The following is a 9,201-nucleotide window of genomic DNA, read 5'->3' on the forward strand; positions in this document are numbered from 1 at the left end:
GGGGGAGAAAGAAGAGAGAAAGGGGGAGAAAGAGGGGGAGAAGGAGGAGGAGGTGGAGGAGGAGGAGGAGGAGAGAGGAGGAGAGAGGAGCAGAGAGAAGCAGAGAGGAGGAGAGAGGAGGAGGAGGAGGAGAATAAGAGCCAACGGCAGCAGCGGCAGCCGAGAGAGAGGGGGGGCGGGGGAGCGAGCGAGAGCTAAGAGAGCAGGAGGAGGAGGAGGAGGGAGAGACTCTGCAGCCCCCACCCCTACTCGGGGAGGCCCAGATTGTGAGAGAGAGAGACCCCTGACTCAAAAACACACCAGAGAAAGACAGAAGTGCTAAAGATGCAGACCCCAGACCCTGAGAGAGAGACCCTAGACCCACAGAGAAAGATACTTCACCACCCCCCACCGTGGGTTAATTTGAGACACAGGCCCAAAATCTACAGGAAAAGAGACTCCTGATTTGAGGAAAAAACGACCCCAGATCCCCCAGAGAGAGGAACCCAAGATCAAAATCTGAGAATCCAGTCTCAAAAGGGTTCTCCATACCCACAGACATCTTAGACTCCAGACCCTGAGATGATGATTTCAGGGACCAGGACCTGAGACCTAGACTCAGAAAAAGATGAGGCCCAGATTCAGAAAGAGCCAGATGTAGAATTAGAGCTTAGAGAACTCAGACCTAGAGAAAGACCCCAGACTCAGATCTCAGAGACTGATAACTCAGAGACAGAGACACTCCAGATTTAAGGGGAGATAGAGAGAGACCTCAGCTGGTCCGGAGGTGGACAACTCAGAGACCCAAAATTCATGAAGAAGACTTCGAAAGACCTCAGAGTGCGACCACAGACCCTGAAACATAGAAACCCCCCAACCAAAAACATAAAAGGAAACTCAGTCCTAAGAAAGATCTTCACACAAATACTGAAAGACCCCTCCGAAATCCATCTCAGAGACAAACTCCAAACTCAAAGACAGAGATCTCAGGGAACCTCCCCTCCCCACTTCCCTGCCCTAGAACCTCCGAGAGGTAGAACCCTGACGTCAGCCTGGGAAACTCCGAGGCATCCCCACCACCAGACCAATGACCTCAGACCTTGAAGGGAGGGGAAATATTGGGTGGGGGCAGTGGCAAGAGCTTTTTTCTCTGCGCCTCCTCCCATCTCTCTGCCTCTCATTGGCCCCTCTCTCCATTTTTGGGTCACAGGATGTGCTTGGGCCCCAGGGAAGTTATGTAGGGCAGGTCCTGGCTCCTCAGGGGATGGGTTAGGGAAAGGAGACCCAAGGCTGAGAGGTGGACCAATCCTGGGGAGTGGAATAGGCAGGGAAGAGGGGACAGAAGGACCATCACCACTGTCCCCATCCTGCAGCCCTCGTTCTCCTTCCCTCTGATTCAGTAGTCTGTCTCAAGCTTTGGGTTTTCAATTAAGATGGCTAGGCCCCATTTTCACCATCCTCTACCCCATTTACAGGGTCTCGCTCTGTTTTAAAATGCATCTTTCCTCACCTAGCTATTGTCGTGCCATGCCCGTGCCTGCCTAATCACTCCCCGCTACCCAGGGACAGCGGGCTTCTAGATGACCGTTGTTCATTCCCAAACCCAGGCATATCTCTGTCCCAACTAAAAGGGCAGGGGGCGCTCTCTTAACCCCTGAGGTTGGGGTGAAGGGTCTTTCTCAGACCCTCCCACACCTTAAGGCCTCGGAAACAGTGCAGGGGAGGTTAGGCACATTGTGGGGTTTAAGAATGATTCCCCACACCACAGCCTGACGCATTGACTATGCGGGGTCTCCGGCCCCCTCCTTTCCTGGAGCCAGCTCTCGCCTCACGTGGCCTGCGGGGCTGGCCTGTGATTGGCCACTTGGCGTCACTCACTGAGTGCCGCCGCCGGAGAGGACCGGCCCCCTCACGTGACAGTGGAACGCCGCAGCGGCTCTCCTCAGCCAGCAAGTGGTAGTTTCGGGTTCACACGGAAACGGGCGTGCCATTTCCGCGCACGTCTGCAGATCCGGCGGTCGATTGGTCAAGTCTCCCATCGCTCCTCCCTCATCAGGAGGCGGGCAAACCGCGCCACGAGAGGGCCAGGATTGGCTGGCTCTGGAAGCGCGGGTGGTCCCCCTTCTACTGTCACATGGTGCCCGCTGTTTTCTTATCACGTGGCTGCCACCCAGGTAAGAGGCCGCTCTTCCTGGGGTTGTTTCTCCGTGTGACGTGTGGCTTTTGAGATCAACTCTCCTCTACCAGCGTAGGCCGCATGAGTAGGGGGCGGGCTCCCGCGGTCCTGCTCGGCGGAGTGGTGAGTGACCGGCCCCGTCCCGCCCCTTCCGGTCCTCGAAGCCTCGACCGCTACCTGCACCCCAAATCCCAGAGGTTGGCCCCCTGAGGTGTGAGTGAAATGAGCCTTTGCTTTACTTTTCCAAGTTTCTCTCACACCTTCAGGGGCATTCTTCTTCGGGGTACATCAGAGGGAGGGCAGAGCCTGAGTATCTAAGCAAAGGCTTCCCTGGGTGTAATTTCCTGGGCTGTTGGTGAGGAGATCAAATTCGCCTCCTGCTCTCAGGCTTCTCTGCTCCTGTCTTTTGTTTGGATGCCGGCGCTGCTGCCTGTGGCCTCCCGCCTTTTGTTGCTACCCCGAGCCCTGCTGACCATGGCCTCTGGAAGCCCTCCGACCCAGCCCTCGCCGGCCTCGGATTCCGGCTCCGGCTACGTTCCGGGCTCGGTGTCTGCAGCCTTTGTCACTTGCCCCAACGAGAAGGTCGCCAAGGAGATCGCCAGGTAGGGACCTCGATGTTCAGCGAGAAAGGATGATCATGAAGGGAGAGTTGGGGGTGGGGCAGAAGAGTGCCGCTTTCTCCTCTCTTCAGCTCTGGAAGCCTGTCTCTGGGCTGGCAGTACAAAAATTGGGGTCATGGGGCACTCTGAATGGGGCTGTCTCTTCACTCCAGGGCTGTGGTGGAGAAGCGCCTAGCAGCCTGCGTCAACCTCATCCCTCAGATTACGTCCATGTGAGTCATAGGAGTTGGGGGGTTAACCTAACTGTAGGAGCTGACTGGGAACTTCTTTCCTGGGGGAAATTCTTTGCTCCTCACAACTCTCCCCCTCTGACCTTTCAGCTATGAGTGGAAAGGGAAGATCGAGGAAGACAGTGAGGTGCTGATGGTGAGAAACATTTCCCCCACCCAACAAAATGTCCCCAATCCCTGACCCCTTTAGCCCTTACCCCTCTTCTGAGAAACTGAACTCAGTCCCATTCCTTGAGTCAACCATGTTTATCTTTGTCCCTTAGATGATTAAAACCCAAAGTTCCTTGGTCCCAGCTTTGACAGATTTTGTTCGGTGAGAACTTTGAGATGTATGGGGTGAGGGTGTGTACTGTGGGGATGTGACTTGCTTGTGCGAGGGAGTGGGTTCCTTTAGGTAAATCTTTGAGTAATCCCCTTCCCCCACCCACCTATCTTGTAGTTCTGTGCACCCTTACGAAGTGGCTGAGGTAATTGCATTGCCTGTGGAACAGGGGAACTTTCCATACCTGCAGTGGGTGCGCCAGGTCACAGAGTCAGTTTCTGACTCCAGCACAGTCCTGCCATGATGAGCCCTGTTCCTGCCATGATCCCCTTGATACTTAATGCCTTCTGACTTCCAGGTGATGACCAGGCCAATAAATCCTGTCTTTAGGTCTTTCTGCCTTTTGCCTGTTTTTCCTTGTCATGTATGCAAATTTGTTGGGAGAATATAAGTGCTTCTAGTCCCTGTATTCTCTACATCTTTCAGAATGACTCCAAGCTGCTAGATTTATTTTTCTTTATTTCAATCATACAGAGTCCGGGATCCCTTATCATCCTCCCTCCTCAGTCTCTGCCCCCAGGGGTTAAATAATTTTAAAAAATATTTAAAAAGCTGTAACAAAATAACATCAAAGGAAATGGGAAGGATGGAGGGGTCAGGAATCATGAAGGAGGGTAGAGAAGAGAGCCTCTTCCCCACCCCCCACTCTTGGATTCCAGCCTGGGCAGTAGGGAGAACTACCCCCTATCTCTCCAGGTACATCCCAGCTGTAGGTGAGGTCAGAGGTCAGGGTATGAAAGTGCCGGTGTGTGTGAATGGGGAGGTGGGCAGAGGCAAGCTGTTCAGAAGATGCCCCCTCCTCCCCACTCAACCAGGTACTGCACAGAGCCATCAGGCCGTACTCTCCGAGCAAGGACCCGGACAGGGTCCCCTCGGGACAGGTAGCCAACCCCACCTCGGACTCCTCCCCCAGTCCCAGGAGACAAACTACGGCACAGGGGAGAAGGGGGTGCTGAGCGTCTAGGAAGACCTGGGGATGGGGATGAGACTGAGGAAGATGAGGCAGTCATCGAGTGGGGGGCATTTTTAGGGATGTCTGTGGGGAAACCAATGTGAAGTTCCAGGGGTGACCTACGGAGAGAAGGCAATTGTAAGAAATGGGCAGAAATGGAGAGCACATGTGAATCAGAGAAACAGTGTTAGAGACTAAAAGCCTTGAGCACATAGAGGGGAAGAGGAGCATCGCTGGTAATAGAAGATAGAATCTCACCTGTCTGGGGGTTCACCGTCCCCAGAGGTCCCTGCGGTGCTGGCAGAAGGGTGGAAGGAAGCAAACATCCGGATGGGGCTGCTGGGGTTAGAGTGGGGCAAGTCAGGACCTGAAGCAGGGGAACAGGACCTTCTCCCCCGGGGAAGTGCAGAGCTCAAACACTACCCACAAGGGACTCCCTTCCCCAGAATACTGGCTACCAGACACTAGTTCTAGAAGTTGGTCTAGGCCAAGAAGTGGGTAGCCAAGGGGGAGAGGGAAAGGAATTCTGGGTGAGAAAGTCCAGAAGATGTGAATAAATGGGAGCATATTTTGTGGAGAAGGGACAGAGGAGCACTGACCTGGGCAGGCAGCGGGCATCTGTGGGCCGGAAGTTGTAGCCGCTGCTGCCCTGGTAACTCTGGTTAGGGCTGGGGGATGGTGGAGACACTGAGGCCTAGAAGAGGGGGCAAAGGACTGAGAGGTAATCCTTGACTCCTTCCCACACCCCACCATTTGCTCCATAGGGTTCCCCCTGCCCCGGTACCTGCAGTGCCCTCTGCAGATGAGCCCGCTCCCTCTGCTCCCGGGGCTCGGGCTGATTGCGCACTGCTGAGGGTGGCCCCAGCTCCTCCACTTTCCCCTTCTGCCTCCTCCTCAGGGGCTCTGGCTCCGGCCTCCGGCGCTTCCCCAGGGGACGTGAGACCCCTCCCCCAGGGCCCTGCCCTGAAGGGAAGCTGTAAGAGGCCTCCTTATCCCCCCAGCCCCCTCCCGGACACCCCAAAGACCTCCCCATCTCTAATACATATACCCGCCAGCACTAACACCCTAAGAATTTCCCCCATCCCCCCTGGACCAGTGACCTGGTGAGTGCTCCATCTCCAGTAGGGGGCTCCACAGGGGAGGCATCCGAGCATGGAGACCAAACAAACATTTCCTCTTCTTAATCTCTCTCCCTGAAATGAAACTGGAGCAAGAAGAGAAATGATATAGGGTCAGTGCTGTTAAAAAAAAAAAAAGGTTCCTCCTTACACCATTCCTCAATCCTTTTCAGTCATAGTCTTCCAGGTGGGTTGCAGGCCCCTCCCCTTCCAGGCTTCCAATCTCCATCTCTTTCTGAGTCTCATCCTAGACTCCTCTTCCCTCCAACTCACCGGTCCTTGTGGCTGTTGAGAGCAGAGAGGAGCTTGGAAGAACGTTCTCCTTTGGGGGTGTCTGAAAGCTGGGAGAAATGAAGAAAAATGGGGCCAGGGGAACAGTGATTTCTTCTCTTCCCCTTTCCACTACATCTCCCTGTCCCATCCCAACCCCTTACCTCCCCCAGAAGCAAACTGTCCCAATTCTCAGAAGTGAAGGGGAGGATCTCACGATCAAAATCAAAGTATTTCTTCTTACAGCAAACGCTGAGGTGATACAGGACAAGATGGGCCACATCCACCCTGGAAAAACAAAGTTTCCAAGACCACAGAGGCATTTCAAGAGCCAGGGGAGTCCCGAGGTGCGAGGTTGGGGCATACAGAGTAAAATACTGGGGGTGTGGAGTTACACTGAGGTCATGCCCAAGCCAGCTCACCAGCGAAGCTGTAGTCTCCGGACTTTCTCAGGGCCTCCACGACACACACAGCATTCAAATTCATAGAACCTGGACATAGGCAAGAGGGAGAACACACACTTACGCAGGAAAACTATGCCATCCCCTGGAGGACTCACAAGCAAGGATGGGGCAAACAGGTGAGGTAATGCTGCAGATGTTGGGAAGAGACTGGAGTGGAGATGGGCATGGGAACTGAGGGTGGAGCACGAAGAAAGATGACATCTTGGCTTCTGGAGAGTCTGCCTTGGTCTCACCTGTCCCCATAGAGGAGGGGCTTGCTCAGACACTGGGTGCAGGCCTCATGGAACCACTGCAGGCAGCTCCGGCACTGCAGCATTTTCAGGTTCCACCTGAGGGGGAACATAGGACTTCTGGCCTCCAGAAACCCCCTTCCCCATAACTGCCCCAAACCCTAAACTTACCTCCCATCCCCTGAGTGCTACCCTCATCCTGTTCTTTTTCCTTCATTTCCTGGGAGGCACCACCATATCATTCATTCCACAGTCTGCTCCCCCTCATTACTCACTCCCCAGGGCCACCACAGTAACAGTAACTCTGTTGTCGGTTGCTCAGATGTCCAGCATCCCAGTCCAGCCCCTTCAGTCCATACGGCAGAGAGAGCTTCATACCCAGCATGGCCCGGGCATAGGGGCCCTTCTTCAGGGCACCTCCCCTCTGCAGAGACAGGACAGGTGGATGGCTTCAGAGGGGTGGGGAGAGGAAAAGGCTTGGGAGAGGCTGTGGATGGGAGGCTCCCACAGGAAGGGGTAACAGGGAAGTGCCTTTACCTTGGTGGCGATCGCAAAGACACACTGGCGGCATACCCAGGATGTGCCCTCTCCCTCTCCAGGGGCTGGAGCCCTGGGAACATGGCAGTCCTGGTGATAAGCTGAAGAGTGATAATGTTAATAGTAGACCACTTATTGCATACCTGTGTGTGCTTGGTATTGGGACAGGAATGAATAGTCTTTACCCATCTCATTTAATCCTTGACCATGTTCTTGATGAGGGGATACAAGATTCTTATTTTACGAGTCAGGGAACTGAGGCTCCTAGAGGTTAAGGGACTTGTCCAAGGTCATATGGTTAAAAAAGGATGCAGTTAAACCATCCGCTGCTTGCAAAGGTTACACCACCCATTTCCATGGCTGCTTCTCCCTGGGCTGAAAGGGGATGAGGACTAAGATAGGGCTAAGCAGCCTGGCCAGAGCAGTGGCTTGGGGACTAAGGCTATGACAGGTGACATAAGGACCATCCTGGAAGGAAGAGCAAGCTAGATCATTCAGGTGACCTGCCCTCTCACCATGGCGACACTTCTCACAGCTGACCAGCCGGTTCCCAGGGACCACAGTCTCAGAGCGACAGACACAACAGAGGAGTTCCTCCCCTGGGAGGGCAGCTGTGAGAAAAGACAGTGTCACGGGGCCTGCCCTTAAGTCTCTTTCTGCCCCTCTAAGCCAGGTTTGTTTTCCATGGGATGTGCAATCTCAGGTCTCTAGTCTTACCAGGGCTAATGTCTTTCCATAGAACCAGAAACTGCGAATCATCCTCAAACTGGACCAGACACACCTCTCTAGCACTGTCCACCTGGAATGGGTGAGCAAAGAGGATGAAATGGGAACCAGAATTAGATAAGGGGAATAGGAAGATGATCAGAGGTAGAAGGTCTTACCTTTTTGATGGTACCCAAGTATAGCAGCCCATCAGTCCATCTGGCCAGCACATCTTGACCCTCCCAAAGTCGAGGCCTGGGACCAGAGGTGGGAGCAGGAGAAGCTGGGTCCCAAAGTGAGGAGGTACCAGAGCGGCTCAGCCGGGGGGGCTGCGCCATTGCATCCTGGGGGGGCCTAGCCAAAAAAGAAACGGGGAGGAGAAGGTTATGAATGCTGAGAAAGCTTCCCCGTTTTCTTTTCTTTTTTTTTTTCTGAGATGGAGTTTTGCTCTGTCGCCCAGGCTGGAGTACAGTGGCACAATCTTTGCTCACTGCAACCATCACCTCCTGGGTTCAGGCAATTCTCCTGCCTCAGCCTCCCAAGTAGGTGGGATTAAAGGTACCCACCACCACGCCTGGCTATTTTTTGTATTTTTAGTAGAGAGGGGGTGTTGGCCATGTTGGCCAAACTGGTCTCGAACTCCTGACCTCATGATCCACCCACCTCAGCTTCCCAAAGTGCTGGGATTACAGGTGTGAGCCACCGCGCCCGGCCAGCTTCCCCATTTTCTTTGCCTATTTTGCCGTCAAGAATGAAGGATCTGTGCCCCCATCTCCAAATCCCTGAGACAGCTGGATAGGAAACCACCAGGCACCCATCACCAGCTTCTTGAGTCCTCTTTCAACTCTAGTGACTGGCTCTCCTCGCGGTAACTGCCCTCCCCCCAACCCCAAACCTAGTTGCTAGTTTCCCAGCTTCCAGAGCTCTCCTGGGATATTATATCCTGGCCTTGAAATTTTAGGAGAAATTACGGTTGTAGAAGCAAAGGCTACCACTCAGTTTAGAGGTATCATAATTAGGGTGTGCTGTTGCCCAGAGATGTGTTTTGGGACCTTTTCTGGAGATGTTTTCCAGAGCAGAAACGGCTGTCTCCCCAGGCCTGCGTGTCTCATTAAGAACAATCATCCTGGTGCCAGGTTATGTCAGGTCACCCTCAAATTCGGGGCTCCCTGCCCCCGGGTTAGACAACTTCTCCGAGTGCCCCGGGAGGGGGGCGTGTCCCAGTCCCGGTCTCCACTCCCCAGGACCGCAAGTCCGAGAAGGGACTTGAGTCGGCCCAGCTCGGACCCGAGGCCAAGGCGGCGAGGCTCTCCCGCCCGCGCCCCGCGCCGACCCCCGGCTCCCTGCCCCCCACCGGCGCCTCCTGCCGCCTCCTTACCGGTGACAGCTGGGGCCGCCGGGAGCCGGGCAGGGGCAGACGTAGGAGACCTAGGCGAGTCCCCCGCGCGGAGAGGGCACGTCCGGGCGTGGGGGGGTGTGCAGGCGGAGGCCGGGGGGTCCCCAGGCCCAGCCCCTCCGTCCCGGCGGCTCTGGGGCGTATGACGCAGCAGCCAAAGCAGCGGCAGCGGCAGGAGGAGGAGGCGGCGGGGAGGAGGGAG

At 55.0% G+C, this 9,201-nt stretch overlaps 2 protein-coding genes across 4 annotated transcripts; one reads left to right on the forward strand and one right to left on the reverse strand.

Annotated features, from left to right (window-relative positions):
* Positions 1 to 1,905: 1,905 nt before the first annotated feature.
* Positions 1,906 to 3,667, forward strand: CUTA (cutA divalent cation tolerance homolog). Of its 3 annotated transcripts, none has more exons than XM_017853637.1 (6): positions 1,906 to 2,153; positions 2,543 to 2,757; positions 2,928 to 2,987; positions 3,096 to 3,141; positions 3,269 to 3,318; positions 3,445 to 3,667. In XM_017853637.1, the coding sequence occupies exons 2-6, from the start codon at positions 2,570 to 2,572 to the stop codon at positions 3,569 to 3,571; spliced, it is 471 nt and encodes a 156-aa protein (XP_017709126.1). In that variant the 5' UTR covers positions 1,906 to 2,153; positions 2,543 to 2,569; the 3' UTR covers positions 3,572 to 3,667. The 3 variants fall into 3 exon arrangements, with proteins under 3 accessions (XP_017709126.1, XP_017709125.1, XP_017709124.1); XM_017853636.1 differs by having other exon boundaries at positions 1,952 to 2,368; XM_017853635.1 differs by having other exon boundaries at positions 1,952 to 2,278.
* Positions 3,668 to 3,773: 106 nt separating this feature from the next.
* On the reverse strand, positions 3,774 to 9,201 carry PHF1 (PHD finger protein 1). The gene is given in 16 exon segments (XM_017853634.1): positions 3,774 to 4,398; positions 4,538 to 4,618; positions 4,879 to 4,973; positions 5,064 to 5,253; positions 5,380 to 5,419; positions 5,422 to 5,483; positions 5,671 to 5,738; positions 5,832 to 5,955; positions 6,090 to 6,158; positions 6,365 to 6,460; positions 6,637 to 6,785; positions 6,899 to 6,999; positions 7,414 to 7,509; positions 7,616 to 7,697; positions 7,783 to 7,957; positions 8,982 to 9,201. Coding segments are annotated over 15 exon segments (1,701 nt in total). The 5' UTR covers positions 7,942 to 7,957; positions 8,982 to 9,201; the 3' UTR covers positions 3,774 to 4,109.

Source organism: Rhinopithecus bieti, unplaced genomic scaffold, assembly GCF_001698545.2.
Source record: "Rhinopithecus bieti isolate Rb0 unplaced genomic scaffold, ASM169854v2 scaffold_36553, whole genome shotgun sequence".
Taxonomy (NCBI): Eukaryota; Metazoa; Chordata; class Mammalia; order Primates; family Cercopithecidae; genus Rhinopithecus; species Rhinopithecus bieti.

Coding starts and splice junctions, on each gene's coding strand:
- CUTA (XM_017853635.1), top strand. CDS start 2,237: ATGAGTAGGGGGCGGGCTCCCGCGGTCCTGCTCGGCGGAGTG. Junction 2,279..2,542: donor CGGTCCTGCTCGGCGGAGTG/GTGAGTGACCGG, acceptor TCCTGCTCTCAG/GCTTCTCTGCTCCTGTCTTT. Junction 3,319..3,444: donor GCTTTGACAGATTTTGTTCG/GTGAGAACTTTG, acceptor CCTATCTTGTAG/TTCTGTGCACCCTTACGAAG.